The sequence below is a fragment of the Bos taurus genome, chromosome 17 (assembly GCF_002263795.3).
Source record: "Bos taurus isolate L1 Dominette 01449 registration number 42190680 breed Hereford chromosome 17, ARS-UCD2.0, whole genome shotgun sequence".
NCBI classification, from domain to species: domain Eukaryota; kingdom Metazoa; phylum Chordata; class Mammalia; order Artiodactyla; family Bovidae; genus Bos; species Bos taurus.
Window position 1 is genome coordinate 41827435 of NC_037344.1, and position 19663 is coordinate 41847097.

Here is a 19663-nt window from a genome sequence, read left to right on the forward strand (position 1 = left end):
TTTGTGGGGTTCCACATATAAAGGTATTTGAGTAATATTTTTAAAAAAAACAATATTTTTTCTCTTTTGATAATAACTCTATTATGTCTAACAATAAATCCTTCTATAGTGAAGAGGTAACACTTTTAAAAATTTAAATTATGAAAATGTGCCAATTTAAGACCTAAACTAAATTTCTTCACAGTTAATAATAAGAAATACACCTTTTGACGAAACACAGATACTATATCAATTATCAGGTAACATTTGTATAATAAACTACTGGAGAAGTGAAGAAAAGCAGTGAAGCTACAAGTAAACATTTTTTAAATAAAAGCATCTGCTGCTAAAATAAAAAAGAAAAAGAAACTGCACAATCAATGAAAAATAAAAACAATATGATGAAGAGCCTTTACCTGTATCTAAGAGATGCAAAAAATTAAACAAATATGATAGAATGGAAAAAGTTAATTCTCACATATTCTCATCTACCTCATATTTAAGAGGGCAGATTCGGTCTAAGCTCTTAAAATGGATCTCATTGCCTTGGACAGTATACATTGTAGGTTTATTTGCAATATATTTTAGAATCATTTTTATAAATAATTGTGTTTCAGTTGTAAGATAAACACAAGTTAAAGACATAATGCTGCTCCCTAATCTAGTATTTATGTCATATTTAATTAAATATGCTCATTTTTTGAAGTATGCAAGATAACCCCCAAAATGTATATAACTTGTGCATCATTCAAAACAGAAAATTATTGAGCAATTAATTATTTACTTGTAAGTGTTTTCCAAGGATGAACTAAAGCTTCTGAATGAGTTCCTGAGAAATTTTAAGTAGAGGAGCAAATTAAACGTTATGTTTTATGGTGACAGATAAAAATGATTTCTCTTATTAAAAACAAAACTTTCATCTCTCAGTGTCTTCACTAAAGCAGCAAATATATATACATATTCTATCATTTTTCTCATGTGTATTAAATAACAATGAAATCTTTTAATCATTTGAATCACTTAAGGATATTGGGGGGGAAAACAGAAGTAAGCCAGAGAATAAGAGTTAACTTTGCAACTTTTTGCTCTCATAATTCTGTGGTCATAGTCTTCACAAAACTACAGTTACACTCTAAACCTAATTTCAGGCAATGACCAATTCACTTCATGTAATCATTCTAGATTAAAATTTCAATGTATTCTATTCATATAAATAAAATAGTTCTTTACCATATTTTATTGAGAAAAAGATGATAAATATCTTTAAAAGTATTTAAAGAGCATATGTAAAGTGATCTGTGCATTTCATGCATTACTATTAATATTATTTTAGATACTAAGCTGCTCTATCCTTTCCTAGAATTATCATCATTGCATTCTAAAATATGATAGCTTGGTTCCTTTAAAAAAAATCCTTACATTTTCCAATATTAGGCAGCATGTTCAATTATCAAATGCACATATAGCCATAAATTGAAAGGTTCATATGCTGAAAAAATTTTAATAAAGTGAATTCTCCTTACATATATATGTATATGTCTATACATATATATCCCATGGCAAATAAAAGATAACAAGGAAACATGTTATCTAAAATTGATATATCTTACCAGGAAATAAAAATTATTACATGTGAAAATGTAGTGAGTCATGATTCATGACTGAAACCATAAGCAAATAAAAATGGTCATATTTTAGGAAGCAGGCTTTGTTAAAATTTGAATGTCAGTATGTCACGGTGGACCCTGGAAAAACACATGGTTAAATGTGTTAAATGTGGCTTGTACTCCAGCCCCTATGTGTAAATGTGTTTTTGCTCCTCGACAAGCACTGGACACCCACAAGAGTGACCTTCAGAGACCTGATAGATAAGGAGCAAGGCAAACAAACCTGGGAGCTCATCAATCAGAACCTAGGTCAGCATGTCCTACGTCATAACGAAACTTCATACGTTTCTCCTGCTTATTCACAAGGCAGAGGAAAGTTTGTGGAACTCTAGGATAATTGCCTTATATCTCAGGGCTATGGTAACATCAAACTTCAGTAACCTTCTTTCCAAAGACGAATCATTTCTTTATTGCTTATGAACCAGAATGTTCTCTGAGATTCCAATCTGGTTAGTATTTTTCTTTTTCATCATTAGACACTTCTCTTTATGTCTTTAATGTAAATCAGATAAACTAAATATAGAGACAGAACTATGAATCTTGTTTTATCACAGATCATCATAATCATAAATATATGATATATGATAATTATTATCATACATTATGTGTGAAAATTATGTCTCTCTCTATATGCAGTGCAAATACCCTGGGTTTGGTTGTAATATAGTGCAGTTCCATAGAGAGGCCACAGAAAGCTTGACGGAATTAAGAGTTTCAGATCCACAAAGTTCATAAAGACATTCCATACTACTGGAAAAGTAAGTTATTGATACTTTCTGCAAACATGATATATTTCCTTTACCTCCCTGGGGGAGTAAACAAAAAGACTGTAAAAGATACAAAATGTTTTTTGAGTTTCACATATAGTTTTTTGAAATTAATTATTCTCAGCCCCCAAATGCTCAAAAACTAGCAGTAATGAAATAGCATTTAAACAGCCACTGCCTCTACTAGTTATTAAGATATCCCATAGAATCAAAGGAGGGTAATTGAACCCAAATTAAAATGCGCCAGTAGATCAATAATCATTTAGGCTTTAAATGTGAAACTAATCACATCAGGAAAAGTACCTCTAAAGAACCAGACATGGCTATTATTCTGACTTATGTATGCAACATGCACAAAGGCAATGTGTGTTTTGTGATATATTTATTCTATTTAGGCATTACAGGGCAGGAATTAAAATATCATGTAATTGGAGGTGTATGAATTTATTCCATCCTGTGTGCATTACTATTTAATATGGCACAAATATTTGTAATGAATAAGTAGTCATCATCCCAACTATTTATTTTTAGATACTTGGAAAATATTTTATCATACATTCTTTTCAACTCAGCAACCTAACCTTTAAAAAACAAATTCTGTAAATATTTCTCCCATATCATTTCCATGAGCTAATAACAACAACAACAACAAAAAGATGGGATGTGTGAAATGAAGTTTTGTCGCTTTTTAGTTAGTAAGTAATGTTGCCCATTTTCCCAAATACAGGTCTGTGGATCAACACACAGATGACTGTAAAATGAGAATATGCAGCAAAAACACGGTACCCCTCCAAGAAGGCATGTAATCATAGGAACCTTATGCATTTTATAGCCTCTCCATGGTGTGTACAATTTCACCAGGGAAATACAGGACCAACATTCAAAGAACGTTGCTCAAATATTTCACAGGCTTACGCCGATGGTAAAAGTCTGTCCTTAAGAGTCTTACACTGCTTGGACAGACAGCCGGCAGCTGCTAACGTCTTTACAGTGAATTCATAAACACCATGAATGTCCACTCGAGACCTAAAATGCACAAAGTTGAAGCAGGCGAGTAACCAACCTTGGCGAAATATCGCATCCTTGCTGCATAAAGGCACCCAAGGAAAACCAGAGACTATTAAAAATCCCAAATTCATTAGTTGATTCACTACTTTGTGTTTCTCTTCCATCTTCAAATTCCTCAGTGTGCCACTCGTAGGGGCTAAATCTGCTGACCAGGAATAAAACTACACTGACCCCAATGTAGGCAAAAACAATGCACATCCAGATCTCATAGGCTAAAGGATCAAGAAATGAAAACACTCCTGGTTTGGACTTCTGAGGCTTCTTGATCATGATAGAGATCCCGAGGCTCATAAAGGGCTTTGAGAAATCGATCACCTCCTCTCTCACAAGGGTGATGGTTAACGGAGCGATTGCAATATCAGCTTTCTGCAAGGGAAACAAAGGACAATAATAGAACCAGGACTCCCAGTCAGGAAGGAATCATAGTTATGCTATTGGATCAATGGGTAGGACAGGAAATCAGGATATGGGAATGAATATTTCCCTGGTGGAGTCCCAGGAAATAATAAACAGAAGAAAAGCAGTTTGTTCCCCAAATATGCCTCCTTTTCAATAAATACAGAGAACACCCATTTGGCTTGATTATGAGAACTACATCTGTATCCATGCCTTTGCGATCTTTGAAAAATGCATATGGCCCATAGGCTTCAAGACAGATGAAGCCTGTCTCCATTTGCATGTCTGCTTCTGACTTCATCCTTCATCTTCAAATGTTTACAAGGAAACAAGACAGTATTCCTAGAGTAATGTGGGAAACCAACAACCTCAGATGTTGGTACTTTGCATGGAAGTTCAGCATTCCCTCAACAAGAGTTCAAATGGAATGATTTTATCTGTAAGAAGAGTGGTACTTACCCCATATACAAGTTCTCCAACCATCCCATTCCAAATTTTCGTGTCTGCATCCCTGGCCCCATACTTGCCATCCCCAACAATGGTCAACTTGTATTTGAACCCACAGTGCTTGGCGATTTCTGCAGCCAAGTCAACACAATAGCCCTCATATCGCTCATTGCCTTCAAGCATCTCATGATTTTTCTTCATCATAACATAGGGGGATTCCTATACAGAAAGAAAGCACTTTAAGTGATCAAAACAGCTGTATTAATTATCTGCTCTCATTGATTCAAATCTTCTGGTTTAATTATTTTTAATTATTACTTGTTAGAGACATTGTAGAATACAGATAGTGGAAAATATGAAGAAAATTAATAATAACATTTCTGAACAAAGATTCTCATATATCTTTCATAATATTTCATTAATATGGCTTGTACCTGGCCATACCAAGTAAACAAGAGACTCAAAAGTTAGTATATCCCCATATCATGTTTGTAATTCTTAGGGCTTGCTGAAAAATAATGTGGCTCAACATCTGTTTCAGTTAACTCTGGATTCACCACTGTCTTGTTCTAAATTAGGGCTACCTTGATTCCAAAGAACCATCATTCACCCAAAACCCTGTACCACTGCTAGTTCAAGGATAAGGTTCATGTTCTAATCAGGTCCATGGGCAGTGATGTGCAGACTGAAAGAGTTGTTGCTATGGTGATTACAGATGCTATCCTCTCAGACTTGAGATCAAATTTCCTTTATGAGATAATATCCTAGAATTATGCTACACAGATAGCTAGAGAGTAGCATTCCTCTGCAAACACCAGAAAGAAGAAGCATGAAAAAATGTCGTAACATCAGCCTAATTTCTCCACTGGAAAGTGGCACTAAGCATATGTGGGGCCCAGTGAGATAGTTCTCAATAGCATGATTAAGACAAAAATCCTCAAATACCTAGCTTACATTTATTAAGACTTTCAAAGTGCCAACTAATGTTCTTATTCAAATCCCTTACTAGCCTAACTATATTTTCTTCTCAATATTGTTACCATAATGAATCCCACCAATTCACTGCATCACAGATTAGTAAAACAAAATAAGGCTATTTTGTTGCAAAATCCTACACTATTAGTGAACCCCATTTCATTTCCTCCATTTTATTATATCAACAGCTTGTCATGATGACCTGCGTCTCCCAATCATCTATCCAGAGCCTCAATGTTCAAGATCCAGTTCAATGCTGTCACTCCATCTAACATACATTTACTTAGCACTAGCTACGTGCCAATTACTATGTGGAGACTTGGGGTTAAAAACAAAGGAGATCACCCTTGTCTTTCAGAAGTTCCCCTTTCCATAGGAAGAGAGAGAAGCTGACATTAAACCATGTATTAATAACAAATGTAAGGACAGAACTGATACCATTATAGAGCCATGTAACAAATGTAAGGACAGAATGGACCCAGAATAGTGTGGAAGTGGAAAAATGAAACATTGATGGAATACCAGTAAGGCTCTTCCAGACTTTCCCCATTTTTCACACATTTAAGCACCACATTGCATGCATGCTCAATCGCTCAGTCACGTCTGACTCTTTGTGACCCCATGCACTATAGCCCGCCAAGCTCCTCTGTTCATGGGATTATATCCTGGTAAGGATACTGGAGTGGGTTGCCATTTCCTCCTCCAGGACATCTTTCCTATCCAGGGATTAAACCCACATCTCCTGAAACTCCTGGCAAGCAGATTCTTTTCTACTGAGCCACCTAGGAAGCCCCAAACACCAGGTTATGAATTATCTATAAAGCTAAAGTTCATTCTTGAAGTGGAGAGGAAATATTTTGAATGCTTTAGCTCATTGGTGATCCCTTTAAACAGAATAACATGCAATGAATGACTGAAACATTCAAAAGCATCACCATATCAGTTATTGTCCTAAAATATAAGCAGAAATACTAGTTGGCAGATGTTTTTCTTAAGAAAAAATAATGTCAAACAGGCATATGTAGCTAATTACCAAAATAGTAGTCACAACAACAGTCTTATTCTCAAGCCCAGAGGTATCATTTCCAGAAGGGAGTTCAGTGAGGGTAACAACCATTTTGTCAACTTCGCTCCAGTATCCGATCTGAAAAAAGACACAGAAAGAGTGCACTTGGATACACGGCCTTTCTATTACCAAAGCACTGAGTTATTTTCAAACCCATGTCTGAATCTGAAATTACACCTATCCTAACTAGACTTGTCCTAAACACACAGCTTTGGAAATCCTAGCCATGGCAATCAGAGAAGAAAAAAGACATATATCTTTTAGGTATATGAATCAAGAAAGGCACTGCAAAAAAACAGACTGTCTCTTCATGTTCACTTTTCATATTCCCCAAAGGTAATTTTCATGGGAGTGATCATATAGAAACATAAAATTCAAACAATGGCATTTTAGCCATAACAGAAGAAAAAAAATGTTGACTTGAAAGTTACATGCACATTTCACCGGCTATGTCTGGTCTCCAGAACCATACATAATCTTTCAGCTATAGTTCTTTTTCTTCTCATTAAACTCTTTCTACCTCTGTCTAAAAAAAAAAAAAACAAAAAACTGTATAATTGTTTTATTCATAGTTATTTTAAAATTGTTTCAGTATTACTTACCAGAAATGTATTTTATTTAGAAAAAAGATTTTAAAATATATGTTTCTGGAGTTGTGGAGTCCATCTATGTGAATACATGTCTCCAGGACTCTGGAAGATGAGGTGGTGGATCCACTAACCCACCTCCTCACACAGACAGAAAGCCCTCAATTCACTAATGATTTACCTTCCGGGGCCCATTCGTTTTAAGCTCCATGATGTTAATTGTATAATTTATTCTTTTTCCATTCTGGTCAAACTTGATATTTCCCGAAAGACCTTCAACCTGCACCTAAGGAGGAAATGGGAAAGGATACAGTTATAAATTCACTTCAACCAGACACAAACTGGTCGACCAGAGGACTCTCCCAGGATGCAAGTCAAGAAAATGACACTCATTCGTTTTCTTTTTTTTCTTCAACCTACCTTTGTGTAGGTAGGAAATAATATTCCCTCTACATAAGACAGAAGGTATAAGATAAGAATGACTAATTCAGCAGGAAAAAAAAAAATAGTGGCCACCCTTAAGTTGCATCGCAATCATTTTGAGTGACTGACCTGTTTGAGGGCCCTTTCTATTTCTACACCTTGTCCCCAGGGCACCGCTGGGTTTGCCAGACAGTCTCCTGCATTTCCCCTTCTGGAGATTTCAATTCTCTGCTTCCGTAAATTTCGAAAAGCTTCGGTCATCACTTGAACAGCGTCATATGTCAGAGCAGAAGTATACTGAAAAGTATCAAACATTTCATAAGAATGGGAGAAAATTCAATGACTTCCTGTGCACTGGCTAACAGAATTCCAGTTGCCCACCATACATGCCATATCAGAGTCCAAGAATTTAGACACAATTTCTACTTATAGAACCCTCAGAATCTAAGAGGAGTAGTATAGAATATTGAACTATGGATTGTCCCCTTGATTCTAAACATTTCAGTTATATTAGCATCTCATCTATTTCAGGTTGATGTTCTCTGGTTGTGTTGAGTTTTCATTTTTCCAACTAGTTTCTCATTGCAGTATCACTTTATGGTCTGATTTGGTGATACATGGAATTATGAACTTAACAAAACAATATTTCTCCACTGTCTGAAGAGAGATTCAACTGGAAATATGGGAAGAATACTGGTTAATTTCAGGATCTTTGCTCTCTAATTCCATCCTAGTGATGCTCAAATAGTCCGCAGTGTTCTATCTTTGGGGTATTTGTTTTTAAACTTCCCTAGGTGATCATGATAATCAATGAGAAGAACCCACCACACTTCATGATTTCTATGTCCCCTCATACTTTAATAATCTATGATAATATTGGTTCCAAGCTTATGATACTCAGATCACAGTGCAGCAGCAGGTTTATTTAAGGAGCTGAGGGTCAAACAGAAAATAACTACTACATGAAATAACTACTACAGAAAATAACTAAGCACCATCATGGGCTGGCTAAGTATTCCAACCCAGGGATCAAACTTGGGTCTCCTGCATTGCAGGAAGATTCTTTACCATCTGAGCCACCAGGGAAGCCCAAGAATACTGGAATGGGTAGCCCATCCCTTCTCCAAGGGATCTTCCTGACCCAGGAATTGAACCAGGGTCTCCTGCATTGCAGGAAGATTCTTTACCAGCTGAGCTACCAGGGAAGCCCCCTGTGTATATACTACCATGAATCAAGGTATGACGCTGCTGTCAGTAATGATAAATCAAATTTTAACATAAAAGCTTTACTGACTGCTGAGAAAATTTCTTTATTCAGTATTAATCTTTAGGTAACAAGTACAATGAAGCTGGGGGGAAAACCACAGTATCACACTGATCCCACCTCTCTCATCCTCTTGAGGACATTTTTTTTTCTGCAGATATACTGTCAACACCTCACACCAGCCTTTTTTCTCTATTGGATCATCTCTAATAGCAAATCCACTGCTCCAATATCTCTTACTACCAATAAGGAGGAAAGAAATACATAGGTAGGTAGATTAAATAGATAGGTGGGTGATGATCATAATAATGATGATGATGATGAAAGGTAATAGATAACTGCTTATTAGGTTCCTATACCCCTTCAATTTCCATCATCTTTTTCTGTTTCTTTCACAGGAACATTTATTAAGACAAATTTTCTAAGTTTTCACACCAACCCTCCTTGCTCTCTCTATGTGATGTCATTCATTCTATGGCTTTAAATTACATCCAGGTGCTCAAACGTGACTTCCTCAGAAGTGCCCTTCATGCCCAGTCCACCCTCGATCACTTTCTTTCATGTGACCTTGTTTATTGCCTTCATATTCACTGCCAGTATCTGAGTATCTTCTTCATGTATTCTTTGTCTAATTGATCTCTTCTCCCCACTAGAACAGTTACTCTAAGGAAGTAGAAAACTTATTTGTGACCACTTAATTCTCAGAGCTCAGGGCACATTGGGCACACTTAAGAGACTTACTTAGAAGGAAGGGAAGCAGGGAAGAAGGAAGGAAAAAGGGAAGGAGAGAAGAAAAAAGAGAGAGGGAGGAAGGAAAGAAGGCACGTCAGAAATCTTCATACAGATTCTATCTTTACAGGATTCACATTCCCTCCCACTGCAGTGAAAATATATATTAACAGAAAATTGCAATATACCATTCAGTTCAGTTCAGTTGATCAATTGTGTCCAACTCTTTGTGACCCTATGGATTGCAGCACACCAGGCTTCCCTGTCCATCATCATCTCCAAGAGCTTGCTCAAACTCATGTCCATTGAGTTGGTGATGCCATCCAACCATCTCATCCTCTGTCATCACCTTCTCCTCCTGCCTTCAACCTATCCTAGCATCAGGGTCTTTTCCAAGGAGTCAGTTCTTCTCATCAGGTGGCCAAAGTATTGGACTTTCAGCTTCAACATCAGTCCTTTCAATGAATATTCAAGACTGATTTCCTTTAGGAAGGACTGGTTGGATCTCCTTGCAGTCCAAGGGACTCTCAAGAGTCTTCTCCAACACCACAGTTCAAAAGCATCAATTCTTTGGCACTCAGCTTTCTTTATAATCCAACTCTCACATCCATACATGACTACTGGAAAAACCATAGCTTTGACTAGATGGACCTTTGTCAGCAAAGTAATGTCCCTGCTTTTTAATATGCTGTTTAGGCTGGTCATAGCTTTTCTTCCAAGGAGAAACCGTCTTTTAATTTAATGGCTGCAATCACCATCTGCAATGATTTTGGAGCCCCCCAAAATAAAGTCTCTCACTGTTTCCATTGTTTCTCCATCTATTTGGCATGAAGTGATGGGACCAGATGCCATGATCTTCCTTTTTGAATGCTGAGTTTTAAGCCAGCTTTTCACTCTCCTCTTTCACTTTCATCAAGAGTCTCTTTAGTTCTTCACTTTCTGCCATAAGGGTGGTGTCATCTGTGTATCTGAGGTTATTGATATTTCTCCCGGCAATCTTGATTCCAGCTTGTGCTTCATGCAGCCTGGCATTTTGCATGATATAGGCTTCATATAAGTTAAATAAACAGGGTGACAATATATAAACTTGACGTACTCCTTTCCCGATTTGGAAGCAGTCTATTGTTCCATGTCCAGTTCTAACTGTTGCTTCTTGATCTGCATACAGATTTCTCAGGAGGCAGGTCAGATGGTCTGGTATTCCCATCTCTTGAAGAATTTTCCACAGTTTGTTGTGATCCACACAGTCAAAGGCTTTGGCGTAATCAATTAAGCAGATGTAGAGGTTTTCTGGTATTCTCTTGCTTTTTTTGATGATCCAGTGGATATTGGCAATTTGATCTCTGGTTCTTCAGCTTTCTCTAAATCCAGCTGGAGTGTCTGGAAGTTCACAGTTCAAGTACTGTTCAAGTTGAGCTCGAAGAATTTTGAGCATTACTTTCCTAGCGTGTGAGCTGAGTGCAATTGTGCAGTAGTTTGAACTTTCTTGGGCTTCCCTAGTGGCTCAGATGGTAAAGCGTCTGTCTGCAATGCAGGAGACCCAGGTTCGATCCCTGGGTTGGGAAGATCCCCTGGAGAAGGAAATGGCAGCCCACTCCAGTATTCTTTCCTGGAAAATCCCATGGACCCCAGAGCCTGGTAGGTTACCATCCATGGGGTCGCAAAGAGTCGTACACGACTACACTTTCACTTTCACTTGAACATTCTTAGCATTGCCTTTCTTTGAGATTGGAATGAAAAATGACCTTTTCGAATCCTGTGGCCACTACTGAGTTTTCCAAATTTGCTGGCATATTGAATGCAGCGCTTTTACAGCATCATATTTTAAGATTTGAAATAGGTCAACTGTAATTCCATCACCTCCATTAGCTTTGTTCATAGTGATGCTTTCTCAGACTCACTTGACTTTGCATTCCAGGATGTCTAGGTGAGTGATCACACAATCATGGTATTTGGGTCATGAAAATCTTTTTTGTATAGTTCTTCTGTGTATTTCTGCTACCTCTTCTTAATGTCTTTTGCTTCTGTTAGGTCCATACCATTTCTCTCCTTTATTGTGCCCATCTTTGCATGAAATATTTGCTTGGTATCTCTAATTTTTCTGAAGTGATTCTAGTCTTTCCCATTCTAGTGTTTTCCTCTATTTCTTTGCATTGATCACTGAGGAAGGCTTTCTTATCTCTCTTTGCTATTCTCTGGAATGCTGCATGCAAATGGATATACCTTTCCTTTTTTCCTTTGCCTTTGGCTTCTCTTCTTTTCTCAGCTATTTGTAATGCCTCCTCAGACAACCATTTTGCCTTTTTTGCACTTCTTTTTCCTGGGGATGGTCTTGATCACTGCTTCCTGTACAATGTCATGAACCTCCGTCCATAGTTCTTCAGGCACTCTATCAGATCTAATCCCTTGAATCTATTTGTCATTTCCACTGTATAATCACAGGATTTGATTTAGGTCATACCTGAACGGTCTAGTGGTTTTCCCTACTGTCTTCAATTTAAGTCAATTTGGCAATAAGGAGTTCATTAATTGAGCCACAGTCAGATCCTGGTCTTGTTTTTGCTGACTGTACAGAGCTTCTCCATCTTTGGCTGCTAAGTCACTTCAGTTGTGTCTGACTCTGTGAGACCCCAGAGACGGCAGCCCACCAGGCTCCCCCATCCCTGGGATTCTCCAGGCAAGAACACTGGAGTGGGTTGCCATTTCCTTCTCCAATGCATGAAAGTGAAAAGTGAAAGTGAAGTTGCTCAGTTGTGTCCAACTCTTAGCAACCCCATAGACTGCAGCCTACCAGGCTCCTCCGTCCATGGGATTTTCCAAGCAAGAGCACTGGAGTGGGTTGCCATTGTCTTTGGCTACAAAGAATATAATCAATTATTTCAGTATTGACCATCTGGTGATATCCATGTGTAGAATCTAATATACCATTTAGTGTTATAAATTGATCCAATGGTTGATAGATATTTTTCTTGCTTATTTTTTAATATGAGAGATGTTACAATAAGGCAAATGAGAAAGTAACTTATGTAGTACAAATTACCACCTCCCTGAATCTAGAAATTGTTTAATACATCACATCTTTAGTGTTAAAAAAGGAGTGTGAAGTTATTATTATAATTTTTTCATGAAAAGTTTAGCTGAATTAGTTTAATGTTATCACATGAATGAATCAAATTTGATGGGAAAGTGATAGAAGGAAAGAAGAAAAAGAAAATGATTTTGAGACCACAGGACTGTGACTGATGCTGTTAGTTGTAAGATATACAAATTTATTGCTAAATTTTCTTAAGCAATGCCACTGCAGGGATATACATGAGCCCTTCTTCACAAATCTACATTATCTCTTGGGTGGCTGCACTTTAGTTTCCTGGAAATACCCCTACTAGATGGATCTAAATCAAACCCATCTCTATTTTTCCCCCAAATCTGCAACCTCTTCTTTCAAATTGTACAAGCAAGAAATTAGTAAAATACACTGTGTTATATATCCATGTGAAAATCACTCGTGTCTAACTCTTGGCTACCCCATGGACCATACAGTCCATGGAATTCTCCAGGCCAGAATACTGGAGTGAGTAGCCTTTCCCTTTTCCAGGGATCTTCCCAACCCAGGGATACCAGGTCTCCCGCATTGCAGGCATATTCTTTACCAGCTAAGCCACCAGGGAAACCCAAGAATACTGGAGTGGGTAGCCTATCCTTCTCCAGGGGATCTTCCCAATCCAGAAATTGAACCAGTGTCTCATGCACTGGAGGTGGATTCTTTACCAACTGAGCTATCTGGAAAGCCCATCCATGTAGGCCATCTATATTCCTGGATTGAAAATGTAATTTCTGGGAGCCTCTCCTAAGAAAACATTCTCAAATACAGAGAACTTAAATACAAAGATTAATTTCAGCATCATTCATAATGTGCAAAAATTATAAGGAATCTATGTTTATGAGAATAAAAGAATGTTTAAAAACTATGCTTTCTGTGGAAAGCATATGTGAACATATGTGTGGAAGAATATACGTGGAAGCATTATGTGAACATTAGCTTCCCTGGTGACTCAGATGGTAAAGAATCCATCTGCAATGAAGGAGATCTGGGTTCGATCCCTGGGTTGGGAAGATCCCCTGGAGAAGTGACTAGCTATCCACTCCAATATTCTGACCTGGAGAATTCTGTGGACTGTATCGTCCATGGGGTCACAAAGAGGTGGACATGACTGAGCGACTTTCACTTTCACTATGCAAACAATAAAAAGTTCTATTAATAACGATTATGTAGCAATACAAACTGGAGAAGGCGAGGCACCCCACTCCAGTACTCTTGCCTGGAAAATCCCATGGACGGAGGAGGCTGGTAGGCTGCAGTCCATGGGGTCGCTAAGAGTCGGACACGACTGAGCGACTTCACTTTCACTTTCACTTTTCACTTTCATGCATTGGAGAAGGAAATGGCAACCCACTCCAGTGTTCTTGCCTGGAGAATCCCAGGGACGGGGGAGCCTGGTGGGCTGCCGTCTATGGGGTCGCACAGAGTCGGACACGACTGAAGTGACTTAGCAGCAGCAGCAGTAGCAGCAGCAGCAATACAAACAATACAAGCTAATTAAAATAAGTGAAAAACATTACAACTAAATATTTTTCAACAGAAAATTAGAATAAAAATAATTGCATCCCTTCAATAAAAAAGGGAAAAAAAACAAATGATTAGAATAAAATAAGAGGGAGGAAACATACATGATGATATTTTCTTGCCAAGTACTCTACAATATCCATGTAGCTTTTAAAAAATCTGTATTATATCAAAAGCATTGCTTTAAATCATATCTATTTAAGAAAAGACTTCTTGGAGAAATACAAATATCATGACAGCTTTTATCTGCCTCACATCTCTCTATTCTCCTAGAGGAAAAAATTTGATTAGTTTGCTTTCTTACACAGCAATCTGTCTGTTGCTAGTTTAATTCTTATGATGAAGTTTAGGTCACTGAATTAGAAACAGAAGCCAGTATTATAGTTTGTATTCAGGAATTACGATCATAGTTAAAAGGCAAACTCTTCCTTGAGTCACCCTGCTCATACTACTATGAGAAATCTATAAAGTCATCCGCTAAATGTTTCAGAGTCTATAAATGCTGGTGAACTACATTAAAAAATAAGATGAAGCTGAATCAACTAAAAGCATTTCAGTCCATGCAGCATGTTACCATTATGATTCAGGGCATGAGCTCACCAAGAAGAAAAATCCTTCCACCCTTTACCAAATGTTCAAATCTAATCAAGTCTCAAGCTTATTATCATTGTAAATTAATAGTCACAATCATAGATTCAATTCTGGGCTGAGAGAAAATCAACAGCCTCTGTATCCAGAGCTCCTTCTGGTTTATGTTCTGCATATGTGGCTCATTTATTTTTCTCAACAAATATGTTCACATTTTTGATTGTATAGTTAAATATTTCAATTTTATTCTACCATTCACTAAACTAGATGTAAATTAATTTGAAGGGAACATGATGGCGATGTAACAATCTCCTTCCTTGAAAACAAATGCATCATCTCTGTCCTGATGTTTATGTTCTGTGAAATTCCTCAGCTGACTTGGAAATTTATATTTCAGTGGGGTGCCATTATATGCTGTGGTGCTCTGCCACAATCACTCCAATCCACACTTGAAGAAGAAATCTGGGGAAACATAACATTTTTACGGTCCGTTTTCCAAATGCACTTTTTATTTCATTTTAAGTGTATCTTTATTGAGACTCATTTTTCAAAAGTAAAATGATCTATGCATTTTAAACATGTTTGTTTTGCCCAATAGTTATATTATTCAATAACACATTTCTCTAATCACCGATAACAGAAAATGTTAATCTTATAGTCAAAAAACAAAATGACATGAAAAGAAGTTCTGTATACATTTAAAATGTGACAAAATACAGAGGGTAACTAGTTTGTAATATAAAATTTTATGGGTCATAATGACAGCACCTATTCTGAAACATATGTTATCTGCATGGTGCTTTACAAATAGGTAAAAAAATCAAAACATCATTCAAAAAGGAAGTACTAGGCTTTAGTATTATGAAACTGTCACAAAATTTCCTACGAATGGGTATTTCCATATCTTCCTTGACACTTGAAACTGAATTGAGTATAGTTTAGAAAGCATTTAATACAGCATCTTCTGATCTCTATCAGAGCTGCCTCAAGCTCTGATTATAGCATTTACTACTCTGTTGCCTTGAGCAAGTTAATTAAAGTGTCTGTGTGCAAAGTTTCTTATCAATGAGATAAGCAGAACAATGTCTCTTCTATGTCATAGTGGAGTTGGAAAGGTAAGTGAGGGAAAAAGGAAGAATTCATGTTGACTTAGTTCTCTATGTGTCAAACATGAGCTGGTAGTTTTCTAGAAAGACCTTAAAAAAAAAAAAAAAAAACCTCTACGCAACAAATACTTTTATTCCAATGGTGTAGGTGAAGATTACCAGTTATCAAGTTATATTTTACTCAGGGTCACAAAAATATATGGCAAAGGTGGAATTTGAATCCCGATCTCTTCATTTTAGGGATAATGAGGTGACGGGCTGTCCTGGTTTGCCTTGGCCTGTCCCGGTTTTGGATCTGAAAGTTTGGAGTCCAGGCACACTGGGACTGTTGGATTTTGAGTTTTAAAATACACTAAAAATCAAAGTTATTGACCTGCATGCTTGCCTTCTTTTTTCCTTTTATTACTATCTATCTTGTTACAAAATTAGCTTGTCTTTACACTGTTTTGAAAACCACCATCCTGATCTATAAGTCTCTGATCCAATAAGTTCAGGAAATAATTTTCATGTTGGCATATTAAAGGCCCTGAGAAATCCTGCAGTAAAAATTCCAATTACTTTGATTGGTCAGCATTGCCCAAACTAATAACCATTTAAAATTTTTCTTTAACATCAATTACTTTCTATAAAAGTAGCATTTGTATAACATACTTGGGGCTGTCAAAAGTTTTATAGTCCGATACATTTTATACAGCCATTTAAAAAATAGCATCATTTATTTAGGTAAAATTATTATAAACTAGGCAGACACTTTGGCTCAGAGGGTAAAGTGTCTGCCTGCAATGCAGGAGACCTGGGTTTGATCCCTAGGTCAGGAAGATCCCCTGGAGAAGGAAATGTCAACCCACTACAGTATTCTTGCCTGGAAAATCCCATGGACAGAGAAGCCTGGTAGACTGCAGTCCATGAGATCGCAAAGAGTTGGACACGACTGAGCAACTTCACTTTCACTTTCATTATAAACTAAATGATATCTCCCTAGAGAAACACATAATATAATTACTCTCAGTTTCTTTATCACAAAATTATTAACATTGTCAAAAATGATGATCTCTAGGAACAATAATTAAGCTTATAAGAAAGTTTACAAAGTCTCTCTTTTCTTTAAGCTTCTTGGCAATGGCCTGAAATCAACTAAAGCCATAGGAAAGAAAAAAAAAAAAAAGAAATACATTATAAACTTAAAATTATTCACTTCTCTTAATTTCGAATTCAACTGAAGTCTACCCTCTGGTAAAGAGCTGTCTGTGATAAGGTCATCTCTACTTTCCTCTAAAGCCTTTTAAATACATGCCCTTTGTAGCTTCACTGAATAAAATCACAGAATCTTCATTAAGACCCAATATCACTGGAACAACAGGAACTCTCACTCATTGTCAGTGGAAATGCAAAACAGTACCGCTACTTTGGGAGACAGATCATTTCTTACAAAACTAAACATACTTCTATGTAATCGAGCCAACACACTCCTTGGTGTTTACCCAAAGGAGTTGAGACATGAAGCCCACTCAAAAAACACCACACATGTTAATTAATAGCAGCTTTATTTATAATTGCCAAAACTTGGAAGCAACCAAGATAGTCTTCAATAAACATGTATAATATCATGTATGAAACGAGTCGCCAGTCCAGGTTCGATGCACGATACTGGATGCTTGGGGCTGGTGCACTGGGACGACCCAGAGGGATGGTATGGGGAGGGAGGAAGGAGGAGGGTTCAGGATGGGGAACACATGTATACCTGTGGCGGATTCATTTCAATATTTGGCAAAACCAATGCAATATTGTAAAGTTTAAAAATAAAATAAAATTAAAAAAAGTTAAAAAAAGTTAAGCAAACAAAACAAAACAAAAAAATAATGTGAGGTACATGAAGACAAAAGAATATTATCAGAGTTAAAAAGGAGTGAGCTCCGGAGCCACCAAAAGACACAGAGGAATTTTAAATGTAAATGACTAAGTGTAAGAATGATGCTAAAGCTGAAACTCCAGTACTTTGGCCACCTCATGCAAAGAGTTGACTCATTGGAAAAGACTCTGATGCTGGGAGGGATTGGGGGCAGGAGAAGGGGACGACAGAGGATGAGATGGCTGGATGGCAGCACTGACTCAATGGACATGAGTCTCAGTGAACTCCAGGGGTTGGTGATGGACAGGGAGGCCTGGCATGCTGCGATTCATGGGGTCGCAAAGAGTCGGACACGACTGAGCGACTGATCTGATCTGATCTGAAGTGTAAGAAGCCAATCAAAAAAGGGTACACACTATGTAATTCCAACTGTATGACATTCTGGAAAAGGTGTAACTATGGAGATAGTAAAACGATCAGTCAGTGGTGGCCAGGTGTTGGTGGTGGTAGGAGGGATAAATAAATGAAATGCAAAGGGCTTTTAGAGCCACGGAAATGCTCTGTATGAAACAATAACAACGAAAGCATGCTATTATCTATTTATCCAAACCTGTAGAATGCACAAGACCAAGAGTGAGTGGGCTTTTCTTTAGTTTGATTATTTTTATATTGGATTTTAATTTTATTCACTTCCATATAACAGCATACATAAAACGTGGCACAGAGAAAAGCATTTATGAAACTTGCTCACTCCTTTGAGATTGGCACAGATTACATACTTTAGAAAAAAAGAAAAAGCCAACGATCGAAGAATTTTCATCTCTAAGGGTAGATTTTATTTGGAGATAGGCAAAAGTCATTTTGAGACTAAGTCTCGTGAAATGTGGTAGGGAAAAGCCTGAACAAAACAAACAAACCAAACTGAAAAAAAGGGTGAATGGTAACATAAACTATGGACCTTGGGTAATTACAAGCCATGTGTCAACCTGGCTTCTCAATTCCAACACATGCATCACTCTGGTGAGGGAAGTTGATATTGGAAGATGCTATGAGGTATAGGAACAGGGTACATATAGGAAGTCTCTGTACCTTCTGCTCAATTTTGCTGTGAACCTAAACCTGCTCTAAAAATAATGTGTTAATTGTTGTTTAATTGCTCAGTTGTGGTTGACTTTTTGCTACCCCATGGACTGAAGCACGCCAGGCTTCCCAGTCCTACCCTGTCTCCCAGAGTTTGCTCAAACTCATGTCACTGAGTCAATGTTGTCATACAATCATCTTATCCACTGTCATCCCCTTCTCCTACTGCCTTCAATCTTTCCCAGTATCAGGGTCTTTTCCAAGGAGTCAGCTCTTTGTATCAGGTGGCCAGAGTATTGGAGCTTCAGCTTCAGCATCAGTCCTTTAGTATTTAGGACTGATTTCCTTTAGGATTGACTGGTTTGATCTCTTTGCAGTCCAAGAGACTCTCAAGAGTCTTTTCCAACACCACAGTTCAAAAGCATCAATTCTTCAGCACTCAGGCTTCTTTATGGTCCAACTCTTACATCCATGCATGACTACTAGAAAAACCATAGCTTTGACTAGACAGACCTTTGTCGGTATAATGACTAATGTTTTTGCTTTTTTTAAAAAAAATGTTTAATTTAAATTTATTTATTTTAATTAGAGGCTAATTACTTTACAATATTGTATTGGTTTTGCCATACATCAACATGAATCCGCCACAGCAGATGAATGGATAAGAAAGCTGTGGTACATATACACAATGGAGTATTACTCAGCCATTAAAAAGAATACATTTGAATCAGTTCTAATGAGGTGGATGTTTTTGCTTTTTAACACTTTGTCTAGGTTTGTCACAGCTTTTCTTCCAAGGAGCAAGCGTCTTTTAATTTCATGGCTTCAGTCACATCTGCGGTGATTTTGCCCAAGAAAAAAAGTCTTTCACTGTTTCCATTGTTTCCTCATCTATTTGCCATGAAATGATGGGACCGGATTACATGACCTTAGTTCTTTGTTGAGTTTTAAGCCAGCTTTTTTTTCACTCTCCTCTTTCACTATCATCAAGAGGCTCTTTAGTTCTTAGTTGCTTTCTGCCATAAGGGTGGTGTCATCTGCATATCTG

The 19663-nt window shown here is 37.3% G+C and overlaps 1 protein-coding gene and 1 non-coding gene across 5 annotated transcripts in view; one reads left to right on the plus strand and one right to left on the minus strand.

The window, feature by feature from the left end:
• GRIA2 (glutamate ionotropic receptor AMPA type subunit 2) overlaps window positions 1–19663 on the minus strand; it is a 186243-nt gene that overhangs the window by 42176 nt on the left and 124404 nt on the right. For all 4 annotated transcript variants that reach the window (XM_005217677.5, NM_001076321.3, NM_001185116.2 and 1 more), the window contains 5 exon segments: window positions 7505–7672; window positions 7134–7238; window positions 6333–6443; window positions 4337–4543; window positions 3477–3847 (listed from right to left, as the gene is read on the minus strand). In XM_005217677.5, coding sequence (XP_005217734.1) covers window positions 3477–3847; window positions 4337–4543; window positions 6333–6443; window positions 7134–7238; window positions 7505–7672 — 962 coding nt within the window.
• TRNAC-GCA (transfer RNA cysteine (anticodon GCA)) lies at window positions 10862–10933 on the plus strand. The gene has a single exon. It is a non-coding gene; the product is annotated as a tRNA-Cys (tRNA).